The sequence below is a fragment of the Engystomops pustulosus genome, chromosome 3 (assembly GCF_040894005.1).
Source record: "Engystomops pustulosus chromosome 3, aEngPut4.maternal, whole genome shotgun sequence".
In the NCBI taxonomy this organism is placed as follows: Eukaryota; Metazoa; Chordata; class Amphibia; order Anura; family Leptodactylidae; genus Engystomops; species Engystomops pustulosus.
The window spans coordinates 57,726,932-57,751,504 of record NC_092413.1 but is presented as its reverse complement, the minus strand read 5'-3'; the positions used below and the strand labels follow the sequence as shown (position 1 = coordinate 57,751,504).

Genomic DNA, 24,573 nt, shown 5'->3' with positions numbered 1-24,573 from the left:
TGGAAACCCTGAAGACAGCCAGTCATCTCCTGGTGGGACAACACGTGAAAATCCTATCGGACAACTCAACGACAATAGCCTACCTACAGCATCAAGGGGGTACAAGATCTCCAGACCTTTCAGACCTCTCAAGCGGAATATTCTCATGGGCAGAATCGAACATCAGGTCCCTATCAGCAGTTCATCTGAGAGGGAAGGACAACAAGGTGGCAGATTTTCTGAGCAGGAAAAAACTAGACCACAACGAATGGTGTCTGAACCAAAAAGTATTCCAGCTGCTAACCCAGATGTGGGGAATACCTGTAGTGGATCTGTTTGCCACCAGAGAAAATACGAAAGCGGAACTTTTTTACTCTCTCAGTTATTCAGAGACCACCTCGAAGTTAGATGCATTCAGCCACAAGTGGGATGCTCTTCTGGCATATGCCTTTCCTCCTCTGCCTATAATTGCAAGAGTTCTTCGGAAAATTCAAAGAGACGAATCCAAGGTCATTCTCATTGTTCCTTTCTGGCCCAAAAAGAGCTGGTTTCCGCTCCTAAAGAAGATGGCTCTAGCAGAACCTCTAATGCTACCCATTCAGGAAGATCTCCTCCATCAGGGGCCACTTTTTCATCCGAAGCCACAGGATCTCAAGCTCTCAGCCTGGATCCTGAAAGGAGCTTTTTGAGGGCAAAAGGCCTTTCGGACAAGGTAATCTCTACTCTACAATCCAGTAGAAAACCAGTTACCTCAGCTATATACCTGAAGATATGGAAGAAGTTTATTTCTTTCTGTGGTCCAGCAGTTCCCAATCAATCTTCTCCTAATATCTTACAGATCTTAGAATTCCTGCAAGCCGGGTTCGACATGGGCCTTAAAACTAGTACCCTTAAAGTCCAGATTGCAGCACTAAGTGTGTTCTTTGATTCATCCCTGGCGGATCATAGATGGATAAAGAGGTTTGTAAAAGCAACTGTCCGAATCAGGCCCTCAGTGAAACCTTCAGTAGCTCCCTGGGACTTATCCTTAGTGCTAAATTTTCTTACTGGACCCCAGTTTGAACCAATTGAATCTGTAAGCCTTAGAAACCTTACCTTGAAAACTGCCTTCTTAATTGCAATCACTACTGCAAGAAGGATTGGCGAGATTCAGGCTCTATCTATAAATGAACCTTATTGTTTAATTTCAGATGACAGGATCATTTTAACGCTTGACCCAAACTTTGTCCCCAAGGTTTGCACAGCTTTCCACCGAAATCAGGAAGTGGTCCTACCTTCATTTTGCCAGAATCCAAGAGCCGCTAAGGAAATCAGCTGGCATTCCCTGGATGTAAGAAGAATAGTACTCAGGTACATAGAAGTCTCTAAGAGCTGGCGGAAAGACTCTAATATTCTTCTCCAATTCCAAGGAAAAAACAAAGGGAAGGCCTCAAAAACGTCCTTGTCCAGATGGATAAAAACCATCATCAAAGAGGCTTATGAGTCTCTGAATATGGCTGCGCCAGATACCATAAAAGCCCATTCCACAAGAGCGATGGCTACCTCCTGGGCTGAAAGAAGAGGAGCCACAATTGAGCAGATATGTAAAGCGGCTACCTGGTCTTCTTCACTTACCTTCGCTAAACATTACAGACTGGACATTCCGAATAACATGGACCTTTCCTTCGGGAGAAAGATACTACAGGCCGTAGTCCCTCCCTAAAAAATAATTCATCTGGTATATCTCCAGGTGGGCCGTCATGGGGACGTAAGGGAAAAAGTGAATTAGTCTTACCGGTAATTCCATTTCCTTAGTCCACCATGACGGCCCATATATTTTTTCCCACCCTAGGTATGTGATTTAATTTATTTAAAATCTTGCTTGATTTAATTGTTTGTGCATATTAACAGGCAATAAATCGGGTTGCATCCAAGCCGGTGTAGTTATTTGGTAGACACTGGAGTATGGATGCCGGGGTGGGGCCTTTTAACTTCTCTGCTTCCTGTCCCTACAGAGGTCAAGGGGTCATCCTCCAAGTGGGCCGTCATGGTGGACTAAGGAAATGGAATTACCGGTAAGACTAATTCACTTTTTTTTCTCTATTATTTTTTCTCCTATAAACAACAGGAGGGTGTATCATTAACCATCGAATACAAGTGCGAGAGTTCGTTAAAAAGAGGCAGGGGTGTTGCTGTTGCTCTGGCAAACGACCACAGATTGCCTCTGAGGTTACTTCATTGTGACGCAGTAGTCTGAACCTATTGACACGTGCTACGGAGGCAGCACTCCATAGTAAATAAAGGTTTTTTATTTTACCAGTGGAAATTGCAATGTTTCAGCTATCTCTATGTAGCTATTCTCAAGAGATAGCTGAAACGTTGCGACTTCCACTGGTGAAATAAAAAACCTTTATCTACTACGGAGTGCTGCTTCCCTATCTTGGATATTGGATTAACGGCACCCTGTGGAAGATCCCTTGAAGCCTGCACCCGCATTGGATCAAAATCCTGGTTGCCACAGTGCTGCTCCATAAACCTATTTCGCTTGTTACCTTAACATCTATATGGAGCCCCTGCCCTGTCTATCACTAGGACATGTTTTCCTAGATTCCTCCAGCTGTTCCCTTGTGTGACTATTAAACCATCCCAAATAGTCATGCCAGGTTGCATTTGTAACTTTAATACACTTTCAGGATTGTGAGTTTATAGCCATCAATGTATAAAGTGGACATGGAACCATATACATTGTCCTATGGATTGTTCCATAGACTTACAATTTGTTTTATGTTCCTGTCATATTTACATGAACATCCATACCCAAATCAAGACAATTAAAGGGTTTTCCGGCTAAGCCAAGTCTGCTGTGGGCTAGTAACATAACTCCCCCCACTGCTCTAGTAAAATGGCTTGTGGTCACTGCCTTGCTTCACTATTGGTGCTTACCATGGAAAACACTAGGGGAGACCACTTGGTCTATCACTGCTGCAGCCACAGGCAGAGGTGTTATCTGAATGCCAGGACGATAAAAGAAATGAAAGAAACCTTGTAAAGGCTGGATAATAACACAGTGTGATTTGGTGACTTCCTTTAGCTATTCTACTACTGATGTCTGTCCGTAGAAATTGCATTGCTTTATAACTAGTGTTTTAATCCTTAAACACATCATGTATTAGGAATACCTCTTCAGTTTTGTTTCCATGGCTGGAATGCTTGGTATTTACATGGGTATATCCACTGCTTGTAAGCAAGACATGGTATCGGAAACATGCTGACTACGGTTTACCTTCCCCAGCTGTATAAACAATGCTGTGAGCTTTGTGACAGCCTCCCATGCTCATGTGTTCTTTCATTTACTGACTTGTTTCATATGCAAACCTGTTCTGCAAACATCACAGCCTTTATCACCAAACAGTTAACTTCAGGTAATCACGGACAGTGTGATGATACTAGAAGTTGCAGAATTACTTATGTGAAGATGTTTTTCCGCAGCACCAGAATTTCACCACTGTATATTTACATGAAAAGTAACAAAATCCTGTATTATAATAATGTCACCTATGTATACTTATACCTATATTTTATGCAGAAGTGAAAAAACCTTACTCTAGAAATCTGGGGCTGACATAATAATCAAGCTGAAATGTACTTCATTTGTGTTTTTATTCAATTTTACAGGGGCTCTACGATACTTCCGACACATAGGGGCAGATTTACTTACCCCGTCCATTTGCGATCCAGCGGCACATTCTCTGCGCTGGATTCGGGTCCGGCCGGGATTTAATAAGGTAGTTCCTCCGCCGTCCACCAGATGCTGAAAAGCATCTGAACGCGCTGGAGTTCGCCGGCTCGGGCTGAGTGAAGGTAAGCGCGTCCTGAGCGACACATTTTCCGTTCTTAAATGCGGCGGTTTTTCTGAATACGTTGGGTTTTCGTTCGGCCACGCCCCCCGATTTCCATCGCACGCATGCTGGCGCCGATGCGCCACAATCCGATCGCGTGCGCCAAAATTCCGGGGCAATTCAGGTACAATCGGCGCAAATCGGAAATATTCGGGTAACACGTCGGGAAAACGTGAATCGGGCCCTTAGTAAATGACCCCCATAGTTTCTGCTTTTAACTTCGCATTTAGCTGATCTTTCAGCAAGGTCTGAAGTATAAATGTTATGCATCTCCGCTGGTGTATAGAGTCTTTGTCTTACATCCATATTTATAATCGGTAGTATATATTTCCAATCTCTCCTTGTAGTTATAAAATGTGTGTGTGGAATAGGATACCTGAACAGTTAAAGGCTGTCTTTAGACTTACTATGCATATGCTTTTGGGTGGTGGCATGAACTGAAGAATAGATAAGACTGAGGCAATGACATATCACTTCTCACAGCTCTGTTAAAAATTACATGTTATTTTGGGGTTCTTTTTACATTTCTATGATGCAGCATACAGAATATAGATTAGCTACAATTCCATGAGTATATGCTTCTTATTAAAGATGACCTGTCACTTCCCTGGCATTTCTGTTGTAGGTAATATTTGCATTCTCCATTAAAGGGAACCTATCACCGGGAATGTCATTTTTAGCTGGTGACCAGTTCTAATAGCCTCTGCAGGGATGAGTTCAAACATGTCTTTGTTAGCATTCTGAATCACTTCACTTCTGAATAAAAGTGTATTATTCATTACTTGGCTCCCTGTCAGCACCGCCCAGCGAGTCTCTGGGAGGGGGGGGGGGTCAATGGCCTGAGCCATCGTTGCCTCACTCATCCCCTTCCTTATGCCTCTCCCCTGCTCACTCCCCCCTGTCTACATCAGCTAACCAAGGAAACAGGGACTCTGGCATTTGGAGCTGCCTCGCCCTGGACGGTGCTAGCAGTGAGCCAGTTAATGTCTAATATGCTTTTATAAAATATTGAAACAATTCAGATTGCCAACAAAACCATTTTTAAACTCCTCATTGCAGAGTGTTTTGAAACCCATCACCAATTAAAAAACATTCCTGGTAACAGGTTCCCTGTAAGTTATATTAGACCCTGATCAAATTGCAGATCATTTCATGCCCTGTCTGTCATATCAAGTGATTGCTGCCCCCTGATGACGGAGGAAAGTGGGTGGAGGCATGGTCTCATCCACCGCCATTTAAGTACCATGGGACTTATGAATACACACCATTGATGCTGGTCCCTATAACGTGTGGTAGCGGAAGGTGTCTGCTTTATAATACAGCAGTCACCTACCAGAGCCTCTGAGCCTTCCACCTACATCCTTAACGTCACAGTTCCATACTGGTACAGCACCCAAAATTAATAGTGTTCTATCCTTTGGGTTATTAACAGAAGACCTTTTAGGCCTCATACACACAAACATTTTCCTGGTTGTCCTATCTCTGGCTGTATATGCAGCTCCTACATTTTCATAAGAGTGTACAGAAATGTAAAAAATATGGATGTGCTTGTTTTGTGCTTGTTTTGTTTTATTCGCGGCACTGAAAAAATGGATGACACATGTGACCTCTCCTGACATGTTCACTTGTTCTCAAAAGTGAAAATGTTAAATGCCATCTTCACATATAGGACTTGATTTGCTCTACTGTATCATTTTCACATACATTACATATACAGCTAATCTGTCTTGTATATTTTTAACTTGCATGTAATTAAGTGGTAACAAAACAACCAGACACCCCTTGGCTTTAGCTTAGATCATTTTCTGCTTTAGATATTTTTAGGGTTTTTTGTTGCTGTTCACAGGACCACCCTGGGACCACTTGAACGCATTCCAGTTCTCTACAGTAAAGGAGTGTCATGTACTTTGGGGTTTTAAGGATGTTTTTAGTGTGAGAGACTGTTGTGGTTAGAAGTTAACAAAATTCTTATTTAACCCTTAGGCTACCTAGTATCCATTTCTATTTCTCATACGTAATATGCAATGTAATCTCGGCTGTATCTAAAATACATTTTGAAATGCATGAAATCTTGCTACTGCTTTGTCTACTAGGTACAGTTTTTTCCAGAAATTCCTTAGAATCCCCATAATGATTCTTAAGGTTTAAGCACTGCATTGCGTGCTGATATCTGTCAAAAAATGTTGTTAAAGGGAACCTATTTTTCACAAATACAGCTATTGAGAAGCTACCATAGAGCCCTAGTAACTAACTGACGCTCTTCTTTTAGCTAAAATTCGTTTCCCTCGGATCACCATAAATCAACTTTATAACCTTGCCTTGCATATAGCCAAATCTCTAGCAAGTCAGAGGGAGTTTGGCCTCCTTGGGCTGAATCCAGCAGATCCTCTACATGCCTTCTCTGCAACAGCAATGCATGTCATGTGACCAGGATGACATCATCTAAGGTCCTTTATCTTCCTAACATTAGCAGATTGCAACCATGCATGTACCTGATGACTTGAAATCACACATGGAGGATAGGGAGGAGAAGAAGTCAAGGGTGGCATGCTGTGATTTTATATTATCAGTTACATGCTTTTTTTTGTATTACAGTACAAGCAGGGGCGGACTGGGAATTTAAAGTGGCCCTGGAAAAAGATGGAAAAGTGGCCCCCTTCTGTGGGCGGGGTCAAAACAAGTAGGCATGATCATGTGATGTGGGTGGAGCTACTAAACTACACACAAACTGTTGATAGATGGTCTAAATCAACTTGTACAGCGCAGAGAAAGAGATTCACACTGCCTTCCTTATATAGGAATAATGCTTTTTTTTAAAAAAGAACACAACTTAATAACTACTATATTTATATATACATATATATACACAAAATAAACTACTACAGTACCTTCTCCGTTAAACAGGAATATAACTACTATATTACTGCCCCCTATATACAGGAATATAACTACTATATATTGACAGCCAGCCCCCCCCCCCCGAATACAGCCAGTCCCCCAGTATATAGCCAGAAAGCCCACTCCCCTGCAGTATATGGCCAGCCAGCCCGCTCCAGTCAACCAGTCCCCCTGTCTATTGCCAGCCATCCCCCCAGTATACAGCCAGCCCACCCAGTATACAGCCAGCCCCCCCCCCAGAAATATATACCCAGCCAGCCCCCTTGTATATAGCCAAACTGCCCCTCCCCCAGTATACAGCCTGCCCCCCCAGATATATACCCAGAAAGCTGCCCCAGTATACAGCCAGCCCCCCTGTATATAGCCAAACAGCCCCCCCAGCATACAGACTGCCCCCTGTATATAGCCATAAAGCCCCCTTCTCCCGCAGTATATGGCCATCCAGCCCCCCCAGTTTGTGGCCTGCCCCCCCCCCCCCCGTATACAGCCTGCCGACCCCCCTCACTGTTTACAGCCAGACAGCCCCCTTATGTATACCGCCAGCCTCCTTATATATACAGCCAGCCAGTCGGAAAACAAACAAACCATGAACTCACCTTTCCGGCTGTCACTGCCGGACAGAGTGGATAAATTAGCGGAGCTTTGGGGGAGCACCGGAAACGTGAGTTCATGGTTTATTTTTTTTCCGACCGGCCTCTCCAGCCCCGGACCGGCCCCAGACTGATCATATGGCCAGTCCGCCCCTGAGTACAAGGCAATTCTTAGGTCAGGGACTGCCTGTATACAGCTATCAGGGCCAGACTGGCTCACAATATAGGGGGATGTGATTGGGGGCCTGCAAAATGGGGGTATGAGTGGGGGCCCACATTATGGGGGGTATGAGAGGGTGGTCAAAAATGGGGGGGGGGGTATGAGAGACGACCCACAATATGGGGAATATGAGATGCCACAATATGAGGGGAGATGAGGGACCACAATATGAGGAGGGGTTTAGAGGGGCCACATTAAGAGGAGGAGATGAGAGAGAACAACATGAGGAAGAGATGAGAGGCACCACAATATGAGGGGGGGGGGGGGTGAGAGGCCAGAATATGAGGAGGAGATGAGAGGGGGCCACAATGTGAGGGGGAGATTAGTGGTCACAATTGGAGCTGGCAGAGGCACAGATTGCTTTTAATGTAATGCTACTTAATGCAGGACCTTATATCCATGTTCACAAGAATTGTAGGCACATCTGGAGAATCTCCTCCTTCAATGCAGACTGCTCCCGGATGTCTTAATTCTGATGGGTTCAGAACTAAATGCTTGTGTAAGTAGCAACAAAACACATTACTACTTACCAAACACAAGCAATTAGATCCAAACACATCTGAGTACCTGCAGGAGATTCTCCAGATGCTCCTAAAATGCATTTTAAAACTCAATTTGATCAAATCATGTGAACATGGTGTTAAGCTGTATTCACATTATATGTTTTTATTGTGTTTTAAAACGCATTGCAAATACATTGGGGAAAAACACACCTCAAAATACATCCGTGTTTTTACTATAATTAATACTGATGTGTTTTGGGATGCTTTTTGCCCGATGCATTTTCTGTGCCTTTCAAAACGCAATAAAAATGCATTCTGTAAACAAGGCCTAAGAATATACAAGTAATATTTCCATTGCGGTAGGTGGGTCCACATAATCGTGGGACCTAGGCCTCCCAGTCCAACCCTGAGCAACATCATGCATTAATCCACCCTAGGCTGCCAAGTTTTGGTTTTTTGACCATGCAAAACCTTTTTAGATACCAAATGTAAAAAAAGACATATGTTTACATAGGGAAGGTTTGGGTGGGTTTTGATGTCAAGACAAAGAGCAGAAAAAAAATTATTCTTACAGATCAGAACATATACAAACTTTTCTCTTTCTACATAACACAAATAGAGTGCTTCAATGTTCTTCTCGTTCTAGACCTTTGACCGCATTATTTTTGACAGCAGGCCTGAGATTAACGGAAGCGCATTCCAATCCTTCCATGCCTCATGCTAATAAATACAAATATTTCCCTCTAAAATAACATTTTCCAACTTCGATGTTATTCATGCTGGTTGGGTCAGACTTTTAATTTTTTTGCATACAGCACTCATACCTGTAATTTTATGCAGTATACACCAATGGTAAACACCTTGAAGAAAGCATTGCACACATAAGTGATATGGATGCGGAACAGAAGTAGAAGCAGTTATGTTGTTGCAGGCTACCACATACAGATATTAGACACTAATAGCAGCCTTCTATTAAAATTATTTAACCTAAAAAAGAAGCGATCTTTAAAACAATTGGGAGAGAATAGGATCAGCAAATTTTCATACCGTATAAGGACAGTCTGTGTTGTTAAATACTCAGTCTATTTTTTTTTGTTACCGTATATACTCGAGTATAAGCTGACCCGAGTATAAGCCGAGACCCCTAATTTTACCAACAAAAACTGGGAAAAACTACTTACTCAAGTATAAGCCGAGGGTGGGAAATGCATTGGTCAACCCCCCCAATAGTATACAGCCTGCCAGCTCCCAGTAGTATACAGCCTGCCAGCCCCCAGTAGTATACAGTCTGCCAGCCCCCAGTAGTATACAGTCTGCCAGCCCCCAGTAGTATACAGTCTGCTAGCCCCCAGTAGTATACAGCCTGCCAGCCCCCAGTAGTATACAGCCTGCCAGCCCCCAGTAGTATACAGCCTGCCAGCCCCCAGTAGTATTTAGCAGCCCCCATGTAGTATTTAGCAGCCCCCATGTAGTATTTAGCAGCCCCTAGTAGTATACAGCAAGCCCCTAGTTGTATACAGCCTGCCCCCAGTAGTATACAGCAAGCCCCCAGTAGCTGACATCGGGGACATCGGTAAGCTGTGCCGACATCGGGGAGCAGCGCTGACGTCGGAGGGTGAGTATTTAAGTTTATTTTTTTTAACTGGGTAATTCTTTTTTATAATAGACTCATGTATAAGCCGAGGGGACGTTTTTCAGCACATTTCTTGTGCTGAAAAACTCGGCTTATACACGTATAAGTATTTGCCGTATAAGTATACGGTAAATGAAATTTACAATCAGAGATCCAGGCACTGTGACTGTGGTAATCTTCTTATATGTGCTTCTAAAATCAGTTTTTAAAATTACGCACAACAAATATGGGAAGGTTGTCATAGTCACAGTGCCTGGATCATGCTTGATTTTGATAGTAGGTTTCCTTTAAAGGACACCTGTCATCAGGTCTCTGTAACTAATTCTGTCACCACTACCTGTTGTAGCAGCTCACAAGAATTCCATCCAAGCCTTTATTTATTTAGTTAATTCATACATTAATCATTGTGAAATCATAATTTCTTTATTATGTAAATGAGGCTGGGTAAATGAAGAGAGAAAGTGATGTCACCCCTGTTACGCCTTCCCTCTTCTCACCTTGCTCATGGTTGTGTGTAATATATAGTAAAGCATTGCTAGTGTTTGTTCTTTATCTGCTGCCTGTGAGAGACACAGACATCAGCTACACATGTACCTGACATGCTGTGTTCTCCAATACACATGGCTGCATCCTGTAGCACTTGAATCTCTCATACACACAGGCTGCAAGGGGACATAGAGGAGCCAGCACTGTCACATCATTTAGAGGATATGTTGAAATTTAACATGTGGCCCATGGAAACCATGAATTCCATTTAGCAGTTGTGGGTTTCTGTAGGAAGAAGTGTGTGGCAATTGATAAGCTGTTTGCATCTGCGTAAAAGAGCTAAGAATACTGTCAACTAAAAACTGCCCAAAGTCTTGACGTTGGAAGAAAGCCAAAATAAGACATGCTTCACATCTTAAAAATATTGGAAATTTGGTTGTTCTATATACAAACAGTAAATGGACAAATGGTAACAGGGTGGGAAGGGGATTAGCTTCTTTAGTTCTGGCCACAATGTGCTTACGGAAGGTTAAATAATATTTCACAGTAGTAAAGTACCAATAAAAATCTGGTAGCCCATGTCTTCCTGGGAGATTATGTAATGGATATTTAATCTTTTCATGGGATTTGTTTGTGGATATATGCCTCTAAATACTCGAAATTGGCTACCATTCTCTTATCCACTGAGTGCTATTAGGACCTATGACAGATGTACTCCTCTGTACTCTTGCATGACATGTCTCATTTATCCAACATACCATAAATGTTTAAAGGGCATCTACTACCAGGATGATGTACTGTATCAAATTAGCCTAAGGGGCTCCAGGCTCTATAGGTGCCAATGGAGCCTGGAGCTCCTAAGGCTCATTTGCATACAGCTTTTCATCCTGGTGGTAGATGTCCTTTAAGTCCACAGTCAAGGGTTTTTTTTCTGCTTGTTATATCACCAAAATGGTAGCCTTACCTTGGTAGTAATGGAGTCCTCAACACACTGGAATTTCCCACTACGAGATTGACTCAATTAAACATATGAATTTTATTTTAAATTTTATAGCTTCCTCTATATTCAATCATTGTAAATATATGTTTATTTTATGTCTTCAGCGTATATTATATATTATTATTATCATCCTTTACACTGAATCGATTAATATGTGTATTTATAGAAGATCTACCAGAAGCGGACATAAAATTATCTTTGGGCAGTTTAAAGTCTGAATGGGATAACACAAACAACCAAATACAAGAACTCAATAAGGGAATTCTATACCAGGATGCCATCACTGCCTACTTCAAAGAGATTGATATTCTGGAAGAAAAGCTAAAATGGGAAGATGAATGGTTGACTACTCAGCCATTACCATCTCAGGATCTTCCACTACAATCGCTAAAGGAGTCTAGACAGGTAAACTTATGATACATTTCAGCATTGCAGCATCATAACAGATATACTTGTTTTTCTTTAGCTAATAAACAGATACTAACTTTTTACACACACATATATATATTGCTATTCACAAAAATAAATTGTCTTGTTTTGCTAACCTGACATCCCTCATTTCATCATATTTACCTCGTATATAAAGGGAGGCCCACCATAATTATAAAAAGAAATATATTTTCTATTATTACAATAAGCCTAAAAACATAGACAATATAGATGCATTACTCATAAAAAGTCTGACTACTAAAGTCTGAATTTTCATATATCTTATTTTTTAAAATATCATCACAATATTATGCATAGTCTCCTTTCAATCAGTATTACTAGTCCAGAGATAGATATGTACATGTTGTAATGTACTGCCATTTCCCCCTCGCCCCGACGCGTTTTGCTTTTAGCTTCTTCAGGAGGCCTCTCCCTTTGCTTCACGCATTGTCTGTACAAATGGGATCACTGTGAGATGTGATTTGTGCGTAACCCACATATGGGTTACTTAAAGATCATCGATAACGACAGCATAATCTTAGCAATAGATCACTTTTACCAGTCAGACCTGTCCTGGCTTGTCCGTGACATGAATACCCAGCTCAATTGTAATGCTAGTTTGAAGATAGGGGAGTTATTTATGTTGCTTCTTAAAAAGGGACCTTTCAATTCCCCTTAAATAACAGGCAGCACCTGATCGTGCTTGATTGATTCATGAACCATGCGCTAGTTGGATTTCTATGACTGACAATAGTTCTAGAACATATGCTAAGGCATTAATGTCTCACTGTCTCATGGTTTTTTTGCTTGTATAATGTTACTTTGTTTCTCAGTTCTGATTTTTTTTTTCTAATTTCTTTGGACCATTTCCTTATAGCTACGGCTGGATAGAGTTCGGGACCTGTACATACAAGTGGAAGAGTTAAAAACAAAAGCATCATCATTAGGTTCCCAACCAAGCACCCCTGCATTTTTTGAAGGAAGCCTTAACAATATCACTGACCACTACGACAGAGTGAAAAGTCAAATGGAAAGAGAGGTTGAGCAGTTCCAAAAAGGTTGGTCAATGGGGGCATTTTATATCATCATTTTATATAAGGGACAGGTGAACGACAGCTAGGTCTACCTATTTCTAAAATTATTCTGTCAATTTAGTAATAATGTATCACTTGTACTTTTTTATAGCTTTGGAGCATCAACCTAGTCAACAGTACTTGGATACCCGGAAAGAATTAAAAGAAATGTTAATGGAGTGTCAACACAAATTACAGTCACAGTTGACAGGTCTTTGTGATCCAACGACTGTAGATTTGGCTTTGCAGCAGGCTAAGGTATGTTTACAGAAGTTACTATTGTCAAACAAACCGTCTGGCATTAGCAGTGATCAACAAATTTATTTGAAAAGCATGCTTACCAGATCATGGACGCATCTCATCTGCATGATGAATTCTAAATGTGACGTAACTTCTTAGAATGGTGGGAAGTGGTAGGAAGGTGGGAATTGTGAAAATATGGTTGCAGAACAATTTTATCAAAGAATAACTTGACCACTCAGATTGTGCTAGTATATGATTTAATCTTTCATTGGTTCTGCTGTACAGCCACTCGATAGGGGATGGTCTTAATGAACCTCCCATCAGTAGTGGATTATAATGTAGGCAGTTTGGGGGGTAGCCTAGGGCCCAAACCTTTTAGGGGGACCATAGCCATCCAAACCACCCACCAAACTTTATACTAAGAAAGACCTTCACCCATGAAATCCTCATACATCTGTTCCTGCCCTCAATACACAGGTTGGGAGAATATTGGGAGCTAAAACTAGTGTAAGGCCCCTTCCACACTAGCGAGTGTGATGCGATGAACTCGCATCACACTCGCAACGCAAGCTGCCGGGAACGCACGGCCCGAACGCTGCACCGCGGGAGTGAACTGACATGCTGAGTTCACTCCCGCGGTGCAGCGTTCGGGCCGTGCGTTCCCGGCAGCTTGCGTTGCGAGTGTGATGCGAGTTCATCGCATCACACTCGCTAGTGTGGAAGGGGCCTAAAGGTAACTGCAGAATAATCACCAGATGGGCTTCTATCAAAAGATACAAAGACTTGGAGTTGTTTGAGGGGATGCATCCTCTGTTTTAAACATTCTAAACATAAGACATGGATTTTATAGTGTAATGCAATAGCATGTTCTTTTGTATATGGCCCAATCCTATCATAAGGACTGAAAAGGTGTGAGGCGGGGGTTGAATGAACAGACAGATTTGATCTAAAAGTGGAGTTTTTGGGAGTGGATTTCTCAATACATGTCGGAAAAGTCTTCTGGCATTGTTCTGAGCATTGATCACTTATTTGATTACTCTCGTATAAGGAGAGAAGTCATGTAGCATTAAAATGAAACTGAGAGAATATAAGATGTAGAGTTTGTAAACATTGGGGGGAATAATCATTTTCAATTTTCTGTACTTTAAAAATGCCATGATAGCTGGCAGTAAAACATAAAAACAAAAAGTCTAGTGAAAAAGAATAGAAATGAGTTTCCTCTTTTTATTGGCCTGTATAATTTTCCTTTGCATGCATGCTACACGTGTTTTCCATGGGCAGCCATTCAGCGATTCTACAAATGCCCGAGCTGTTATCTACAGGGGATAATAGGTTAGTCTTTTCATAGCCAGAGTGTCACCATAGGTAATAGATATCTCTGACGTACTGTACTGAACAGTGTTGCCATAGCAGTCATATCATCTTTACTATTTTGCGTTACTTTACTGAATGTAATGTGTTTTTATATTCCCTGTTGGGATATGAAAATGATTTCAATTTTATTCCTATTATATTTTAAAAAAGGCATACGTAATCCTACATTTTTAAATCCTTTTTTTATTTTTTTTTTATTTACAGATTTTTACAGAGACATTGGAAAGTCAAAAACCAGGTATTGACAAGCTATATGCCGAAACCAGGCTTCTTGAGAAGCGAGCCCCAGAAGACAGAACAGTTGTCTACATGAACGAGTGTCGGGATATAGAAGAACAGTGGAGCAAACTGAAGAGCCTCTGTGCTGACCACGTCTACATTCTAGAAGATATTTCCTCCAAACTTAAAGCATTTGAGGTAAAGTGAAATGTACGTTTTGAGAGAGTTCAAAGCTTAATATGACAATTTATGTACGGGGGGGGGGGAGGGGGATTAGACCTGAATGGTGGTCTTATGGGGGTAGGTCTTCTTAAAGAAAATTTGTTACTGGAGTTCGGTGCATCGAATATGTACAGTGGAAGCATTGGGTACTTGAAGTGCCAGCACACTAAGCTTCCTTATAATATCACATTTCACCAGTACAGGTATCTGGTCTTTGCAGCTATAGGGTCACCAGATCACTACCACTTGTTCAGGGTTTAGTGGCAGCTGACCCACATGGGTTGAAAGACCCCATTGGGAAGCACCAGGGGGCAATCAGAGAATAATCAGGAACAAGTGCAATCTTACATAGTTGAACATCAGGCCAAAGGTAAGGACAGGAGGTTCAACAACAAGAACTGGGATTTAGCAACAGGGAAAAATCACAATGTTGGATTAGGGAAACTTTGCAGGAGACAGGCTTAAAGGCAACCTGTCAGTGTGAATTAGTGTTTATTTTGTAGTGAGTGTTTTTTGGACCTGCTCTGGTTGCTACCCACTATTCCTGTTCGCTCTATTACCCTTCTTCCTGCATTCAGTCTTGGTTGTGTGTTTGTGTGCATGCTGGGATTGCTTGCAACAATTGTTTTGTTAGGGGGGCCCACATTTAGTACACCAGGACTAATATCCTTTAGTCCTTTTCCCAACTGTCTGGAAAGGTCTGTGTGTTCGGAGCTAGCCCTGGTAAGCTGACCATCACCCGCAGGCAGGGAATAGCTTAGCCATTTACACCAACGTGCGCCCACATGGCTAGGGCTGGGCCGGAAAATAGTGCCAAACTGGCGTTCTTACGGACAAAGAGCCAATCTATATATTTGGCGGCCACAGCGCGGCACGGTGAGCACACGTTGTGTTCACAGTACCGAGCCTAGGCGTCATAGACGACTGTGGGGGATTTAAATCTGGCTGAAAATTTGTGGTCGTATTTACTTCCCCCATACAGCCTCAGGCTACATTCACACAAACGTATAGGGGGCGTATATACGGTGTATATATACGTCTCCTATACACAGCAATGGGAGCACAACTCCCTTGGGTAGTGGTATGGTGCTGCACCCGTGCGGCACCGTACCGTTCCGTAACTGGGAAATTGATAGGGAATGTCCTATCTTTTGCCGGAATATGGCGCGTGCGCCATATATTACTCATCCCCCTCCTCCTCTCCCAGGCACTGTTGTATGGCCACCATATACGGCGGGCATACATCGTGTGAATGTAGCCTTAGAGTAAGGGACAGTTTTCCTTCCCCGTTTCCCTAGTTCTTGCTGCTCTCTTTATACGGTTTCCTGCTTTCTTGTAAACCTTGACACTGACCCCCTCACATCAGAGTGTGCTCAGATTGGGCAGGGACATATTTATGTTTTCGAGCTCTGGCCTTTTAAATTTCACCAAATTGGAGCACATGCCCTACAGGAACAGCGAGATGGTTAGGGGCCAGATTGTAAAAAGATGTTTGTGGACATCTAGTACAGTCCTTTCTGCTGACATTTACTGGGTCAGAAATGTTTTCTCTGTTCATTGTAAGGGCATGCAGAATAGATATAATAATCACTTCTTTATCTCCCATTGAGTGTCTGTATTTCTCTTCTCCTGCATTAAGTTTCCTGACTCCTTTTTCTATACTTTACTGCATATCATGCTCCTACTGAATGTAAATAAAGTGAGAATTCTAAAAATTGAGATGACAGGAATCTAAAAGTGATGAAATCCTTAATATTGTTTGATAACTGTGTCATTGGTAAAGTTCGAGACTAGTGACACAGACATTTAGTAAGTTCAGTGAAATACATTTTTAAATAACTTTTTGTTTTCAGTATAAAAAAAAATAACTGTTTGACTGACTATTGAATTTAGCTAAAGGGGATATATTCTATATTAAGCTGAATGCTCCTTCCTCTGCACATCTTTTGAAATTTGTTGGTGTCATCTGCAATGAAATCTCTGTAATACTTTATTAGTAATGGTGCATTTACTGTTCCGTTTCCTTTTTTGAGATATCTGGAAATAAGTGATATGAGATGCAAAAGATATAAAAAGCTAAAACTGACTGTTAATGCACCTTCTACAGAGCTTAAAGTGAACCTGTCAACAGGAATGCAATTTTTAGCTGGTGATAGGTTGCAATAGAGTATGCTATCTTAATTTTAAAATGCCTTTGTCAGAATTCTGAATACTGCCACTACTTTATAAAACGTTATTTCACGTTAGCTGGTTTATGGTTAGTCCCAGGGGAGAGACTAAGGAGACGAAGAAGGCATTGAGGAGACTGAGACACAGGCTGCTGCAGCTGCCCCCTCCCTCCACCCACATGCTCCTAGCAGGGAGCCAGGTAATTTGAAACAAAGTTTTATAAAGTAGTGGCAGTATTCAGAATGCAGACAAAGCCATTTTTAAAATGCACATACCATAGGATATTGGAACCTGTTACTAGCTAAAAATGTCCTTCCTGGTGACAGGTTTGCTTTAAGGTTAAGTGATTTCCTTATTACATGGGGAGAAATGGCTCTGCTAATGGAAGACAAAGTGATGATGGTCTAAGGAAGGCAAGAAGAAACATTGTAAGCTGTAGTCTGAGAAGGTCATATCATGCACATCAGGGAATATGAAAATGAAGGCATAAAGATTACATTTTATTGTGTCAAAGTGGACTATTGCCTTTAAGACCTACATGTATCTCCAAACCAGATTTTTGCTTAATTCGACATCATTGTTACATGTAAAAGGTGTTGTATTTTACCCATGATAGACTAACAGTTCTATATATAAACAATATGTCCCACAAAATGCTTTATGTCTTCACTGTTATTTTTCCCTTTTACCTGAAGAGGATTGTGATAGAATGTCTTGTGTATTTATTCAGACCGAGTCCAAATCTGTACAGAAATGGATCAGTGAAGCAAAAGATTTTGTTCTGAACCAACATACAGCAGCAGAGGATTCGGAAGGACTACAGAGACAGCTGGACCAGTGCATGGTAATGATACTTAGAACACAGAACTATTCTGTTTTTATATGTCATGTGTTTTCCTAAAAGCGACTGTGGCACAACTAGTGCATTCATTGGATTTTATGGTTGTAATGTTTTTGCCATATATAGATAGATTAGTTCCATGTTCAGTTAGCCCGAGGATTGTTGTCTGCCATATACATTGAGTTTGCCATACACATGGGAATAACTTTAACTAAACCTTATAGTGAATGACTTTTTTTTTTTTTTTTTTTTTTTATGTGAATGGGGGACTTCCTACATAAGGTTTCTGCATCGTTGACCAGTCCAGATGTGCTTATGTATGGAGGAAAGGGGGTTAGGAGAGATCCTGTCAGGGGTTTCTGCCATTTACACATTACCTTTAACTCTGGTGTTCAGGGGGCAGTTTCTCTCTGTGATATTGTAAGTGTAACATGACTGATCTATCATGTTAAGCGTGTGCACAATTTATGAATGGAAATTGTAATGACAACATCAGGTATATAAATAGCATGTAATTCTCTGGGGGATATGCCTTACAAATATAGTGTTGGCTTCTTTCCCCAGCTTAGGGCTTGAGCCTATTTTGGTGTTGTTCAGATGACTCATGTTACTTTCGGTTCAATCTTTCTAGGCTCTCGTGAATGAAATGGAAGCTGTGGAAGGTTGTTTATCCAAGCTAAATGATGCAGAATCGGGACTTAGAAACCATGCCGACACAATGATCCACACATGGGTGGTGCCTAGACTTGCTGACCAGCAGGCACAATGGGAAAGGCTAAGTAAACAGGTAAAAAAAGACATTAAAACATGGAGCTGAGAAATCAGGTCACATAAGGAAAACACAGGGGAACTAAGTATTGAGTATAGTAAAGAGATACTTAGAAATGTGTTGGTGAACCTCTTAGTTGCTTTGGTCTGTTTGTGTCTTGTCGATAGCAGTCACATTGTTGCCCTGCTACGTCAGATTCATTTACAGATCTACAGTAAAAGAGATTTGACTGTGGACCATTTCAAGATATCATACTAGGCACTTATTCAAGGAAACCTCTGTTTTGTTTCTGGCATTATAATAATGCAATGACTAGCGACAATATATTTTTAAATACATTCTATGAAGTCTTTTATTATTGTACTATGTCTTATATTGTTAACATTTTCTCTCATGTACGTATTGTTCTGCTACATAGTTATAGCTCAGTTCTTTCATTGTCCAGCAATAAGTCCTATTTGCTTTGGCTTGTGACCTAGGTAATCCATCAGATGAACAGGTTGTCCGAAAGTCAAGAGAAGGCTGTAAATTTGAAGAAGGACTTGGCAGAAATGCAAGAGTGGATGACACAAGCTGAGGAGGAATATTTGGAAAGGGATTTTGAGTACAAATCTCCAGAAGAGCTTGAGAGTGCGGTAGAAGAAATGAAAGTAAGCAACATTTATACATCCATAAACATATCAGTAACCACAAGAGGCACTAAGCAATGGGTCAGAACAATCTTCATTTGACAGTTTATGCTTTCAGAACATAAAATAACAAAGAAATAACAGCAGTTCTGTCAACTGGGTCAGGGTATTTTGGTGCTTAAAGTCCAGACACTTTTAAGCCATTTTTGTACATACATTTAATGGCTTTAACATTTAACTTTTTGGTCTACAAGCGTGAATTCACATAGTTTTGGTGGTGTTAATTCTCTACAATAAATAGGTATTATACTATAGAAATAGTATAATTTTCTATTTAACATCTGCTAAACAATGCTAATCTGTAGGGATACTGAGTGTTGGATCCCTACTAGTCATATATTGATAACCTACCCTACCTGTCCATATCTGAGGCCATATCCTTAGCAGTTTCAGTAACATTTTGCACAAAAGTTATACTTGTCACATATTCACATTTTATTCTTATTTTACTTGTGATACTGGAGAAAAGAAGCCAGCACCACTTGAATAAAATCTAACTTTACATTAAAATGAAGATTGAAACTTTTATTTTTTTTTATGTAAAATCAAAGGTGATCATTTAATCAGAGACTGCATAATCTTTTCATTCAGGGATATCCATTGCTGTAATGTAGTGGTAGGAACCCATGTGATATAGAAGAAACCCACACTTGATCAGTGGACTGCAGGCTCAGAGACCACTTTATTCCCTGCTCCCCAGTACAATGCACAAGCAGGGTTTTCTTTCTTGCATTGTCAGTAATGTTCAGCCTGCTCCTCCTCCTTCTTAGCACCACACTGTTTCTGGGCAGAACATGCAAACACATTAACAGCAAACATGATAGCAGAACAGATAAAACACATAAGTTACAAAACTTATGTTAAATAACTACTGCATGTCCAGCCCTTCGCAGCTCAATTCTGCACATGCACAGGATAAGAGCAATAATTCAGATGTCCCTCATACATTTCATGGATATTTGTAATTGTGCTGACCACCTCTCTGCAGGAACAATTATACAGTTATTAATCAAATATATCTCTGTCTTTAACTTTAAAGAGGGCAAAGGAGGATGTGTTGCAGAAAGAGGTGCGGGTGAAGATCCTGAAGGATAACATTATGGCTATGGCTGCCAAGAGACCAGCTGGTGGCCAAGATTTGACGGTGGAATTAAAAGAGGTTCTTGACAACTATCAGCTTCTATGTAATAGAATCCGAGGGAAGTGTCACACATTAGAGGTAAATCTCAAACCGTTGCATTTGTTTATTTTGTCTGATAACCATATATACTTGAGTATAAGCCGACCTGAGTATAAGCAGAGACCCCTAATTTTAACACAAAAAAACTGGGAAAACCTATTGCCCCCTAGTATACAACCAGCCCTTTGCCCCCCAGTCTACAGCCAGCCCTTTGCCCCAGTCTACGGCCAGCCCTTTGCCCCCCGTATACGATTTATAGCCTGCAGTCCCAGCCCTCCCCACCAGTTTATAGCCTGCAGTCCCAGCCCTCCCCACCAGTTTATAGCCTGCAGTCCCAGCCCTCCCCACCAGTTTATAGCCTGCAGTCCCAGCCCTCCCCACCAGTTTATAGCCTGCAGTCCCAGCCCTCCCCACCAGTTTATAGCCTGCAGTCCCAGCCCTCCCCACCAGTTTATAGCCTGCAGTCCCAGCCCTCCCCACCAGTTTATAGCCTGCAGTCCCAGCCCTCCCCACCAGTTTATAGCCTGCAGTCCCAGCCCTCCCCACCAGTTTATAGCCTGCAGTCCCAGCCCTCCCCACCAGTTTATAGCCTGCAGTCCCAGCCCTCCCCACCAGTTTATAGCCTGCAGTCCCAGCCCTCCCCACCAGTTTATAGCCTGCAGTCCCAGCCCTCCCCACCAGTTTATAGCCTGCAGTCCCAGCCCTCCCCACCAGTTTATAGCCTGCAGTCCCAGCCCTCCCCACCAGTTTATAGCCTGCAGTCCCAGCCCTCCCCACCAGCTTATAGCCTGCAGTCCCAGCCCTCCCCACCAGCTTATAGCCTGCAGTCCCAGCCCTCCCCACCAGCTTATAGCCTGCAGTCCCAGCCCTCCCCACCAGCTTATAGCCTGCAGTCCCAGCCCTCCCCACCAGCTTATAGCCTGCAGTCCCAGCCCTCCCCACCAGTTTATAGCCTGCAGTCCCAGCCCTCCCCACCAGTTTATAGCCTGCAGTCCCAGCCCTCCCCACCAGTTTATAGCCTGCAGTCCCAGCCCTCCCCACCAGTTTATAGCCTGCAGTCCCAGCCCTCCCCACCAGTTTATAGCCTGCAGTCCCAGCCCTCCCCACCAGTTTATAGCCTGCAGTCCCAGCCCTCCCCACCAGTTTATAGCCTGCAGTCCCAGCAATCCCCACCAGTTTATAGCCTGCAGTCCCAGCCCTCCCCACCAGTTTATAGCCTGCAGTCCCAGCCCTCCCCACCAGTTTATAGCCTACAGTCCCATCCCTCATTGGAAGGTTAGTACACATTTATTTTTTCTTGACTGGAGTATCAGCCGAGTTAGGGTTTTTTTCAGCACATTTTTGTGGTGAAAAACTCGGCTTCTACTCAAGTATATACTACTGTATTGCCATTGCCATCCTTTGCCGTCTGTGGGGGACATGTATACGGCGTATATATGACCCCCATATGGCTGCATGAATGTAGCGTAATGCAAGCAGTATGTTAAGATATGGCGATGTACTATACATTTGGATCTATATAATTAGAATTATCTTTATTAGGGGAATTTGGAGAGCTCTCCAAACTAATAGTCCGTTGAGGAGAAGCCCAAGGATGTTTCTTGCTGTCTCTAACCTATTTCCAAAATATATTTTGATTTTAGTGTTTACAGTTGAATCAGCTGTTCTGTAAACAATGGACCTGTTGTTTTTATATATTGTGCATGACTCAGATGTCCAGTGTAGCTTTAAACCCAGACCCAGCCTGAGGTGAGGTGCGTAATACAGAGAACACCAAAGATGAGAGATAGAAGTCATGCACCATCCCTTTAAGCCTTGCACATGGCTTTATTGTTTCCAAACATTTACATTTTTCTTCATTTTGTGCCTAAGCAAAGATTTGTGCTATTATTTTGTAATCTACAATTTTGTATATAAGCTTTATTTAATATTCAGTCTTTTTTGGAAAAAAATCCATTAACCTAAACCAGTGTTTATCAGAATAATCTCCCCTGGCACCAATTCATCTATTCATGAGAATCATTAAAATCATTTAAATAAATTACAATTATTTTTGGTGTTAGAAGTGGGAAAGACAAATTCAAGGTCCTTTCATGTGATATAAAAGTAGGATGTACTGTTCTCTGAATGTGTCGCTGTGTGAGTATGAGTCCTCATGGGAGTAAGAATTACAATGAAGGGATGACAATAGGAGATTCTAAGGAAGTGTTACCACCTTTTGCGTAAAATCTTTTCTAGGAAGTATGGTCTTGCTGGATAGAACTTCTGCATTTTCTCAATTTGGAGACAGCTTGGTTAAATACATTAGAAGAGCGAATACAGAGCACTACGGTCCTTCCTGATAACTCCGGTGCTGTTAATGAGGAATTGGAGGTAAGGGGATCACTGGTTACTACTTGAAATGAATAAAGTTGTTATTGTTTACTGCATAAGGTTATCAGGGTTTCATTAGTTATTTTATAAAGTTTTTTTTTTTTATAGTTACATTTAAATATGTTTACGTTTGTATAAAGGGGCAGATTTGCAAATTAATTTGCAAAGTAATTTGCGCTCAAAACTGGCCTACACTTTTTGATTATTTCTGACACGGGAGCACTACTTAAAGGGGTATTCTCGTCTGGGCATTCACATTCTGATTCATTAATCTGCCATATATAAACATTTCTTCAATTAGATGTTATTAAACATTTTTTACCTGTGTGAAGATAATTTCTCATAAATGTAGTGATATGGTCCCATAGAAACAAGACTCTGTCCTTGGATACGGCCACTCCTGCTTGGAGGGATTGCACAAAGAAAGAAAAGGTTTTTGTATATGAAATGTCAGGGAGTTACTGCATGTCCCACAGCCGTCTTGTGGTAATGATTGATGAATCCAGGGGGTCAGGCAGGATTGAATAGCGCATGTCTGGCCACTGCTGCCAAAATGTGAGATGGTTGTATCCAAGGAAGCTATCTTGTTTCTAAGGGACAACATGGCTACATTTATGAGACATATTTTAAAATAAAATCCAATTAAAGAAATGTTTCCATATGGCAAATTAATTAAATTTAATGTGAATGCCCAAAAAATAGGTGAGGCTAAGGCTATCTGCAAACACAGCAAAATAGGTGTGAAATTTAGTAGTAACTTTTAGTAATTCTGCTGTCATGCTGCAAGCATCAGAAGCCAGTTCAGCCACGTTTGCTATGTGTGCAGATAATGTTTAAGGAAATCTACTGCCGATTTTCTGATTATGAACTATTAGAACACACTTCAGTTCACTATTCTGTCTCGCTTGCCTTCAGTTTTTTGTGAATTTTCAGGAGTGCCTCTGAAAAGGGGCATGTTGCTGCCTTGCACCTGAAAAGTCACCAAAAGACTGCAAACAAGCTTGACAAAATAGTGCTATATCCCCTATGTTTATTATGAGGTCTGCTCCTGTAGATGACTTAGGCTTAAAGAAAACCCGTCATGCAAAATAACCCCCCTAAACTAAATATATTTTCATAAACTGCCATTAGAGAGCATTGCCTCTATCCCTTCATTGTCCCTCTACATGCCTGTAAACCTAAGCAATGAGGTACTAAAGCTGTATGCAAATGAGCTGTGAAATGTCCAATGAAGCATTAGCATATTCAAGCTGTCCACCTTATTCATGAGTGGGAGGCACAGCCACACCCCCCAGTGCTTGACTGACAGTCTGTATAATGATGTGAGGCTGTATAATGATGTGCTTCCTGGTGGCCACGCCCCCTGCAGCCTGTGTGTGCATGTGTGTGTGTATAGGAGAGATACAACAGCTCCAGGATGCAGCCATGTTACAGCAGAACATGTCAGATTCATGTGTAGCTGATGTCTGTGTATCTGTATATTAGGAGGATGCAGCATGTCAGCAGATGCAGCACACACTAGCCATGCTTTACTATACATTACACACAGACATGAGCAGGGGGAGGGGAGGGGTAACAGGGGTGACATCACTGCCTCTGACCATGTGACCAGCCTCATTTACATGATAAAAAATAGATGATTTTACAATGAATAAAGTATGAAATAACTAGATAAAGGCTGGGATGGGATCCTTGCGAGCTGCTCCAACAGGTAGTAGTGACAGGACAAGTGACACAGACCTGATGACAGGTGTCCTTTAATGAACATATAAATAAAGTTAGTTTCTAAGTGCTCTGTGGGATGT

The 24,573-nt window shown here is 41.7% G+C and overlaps 1 protein-coding gene across 7 annotated transcripts in view; it reads left to right on the top strand.

Moving 5' to 3' along the window:
• Positions 1-24,573, top strand: part of UTRN (utrophin) — a 457,412-nt gene that overhangs the window by 113,487 nt on the left and 319,352 nt on the right. For all 7 annotated transcript variants that reach the window (XM_072140867.1, XM_072140861.1, XM_072140863.1 and 4 more), the window contains 9 exons: positions 11,354-11,592; positions 12,494-12,674; positions 12,802-12,947; positions 14,511-14,723; positions 17,647-17,760; positions 18,389-18,544; positions 19,006-19,176; positions 20,255-20,434; positions 22,634-22,768. In XM_072140867.1, the coding sequence (XP_071996968.1) occupies positions 11,354-11,592; positions 12,494-12,674; positions 12,802-12,947; positions 14,511-14,723; positions 17,647-17,760; positions 18,389-18,544; positions 19,006-19,176; positions 20,255-20,434; positions 22,634-22,768 (1,535 nt within the window). The remainder of the gene's footprint in view (positions 1-11,353; positions 11,593-12,493; positions 12,675-12,801; positions 12,948-14,510; positions 14,724-17,646; positions 17,761-18,388; positions 18,545-19,005; positions 19,177-20,254; positions 20,435-22,633; positions 22,769-24,573) is intronic.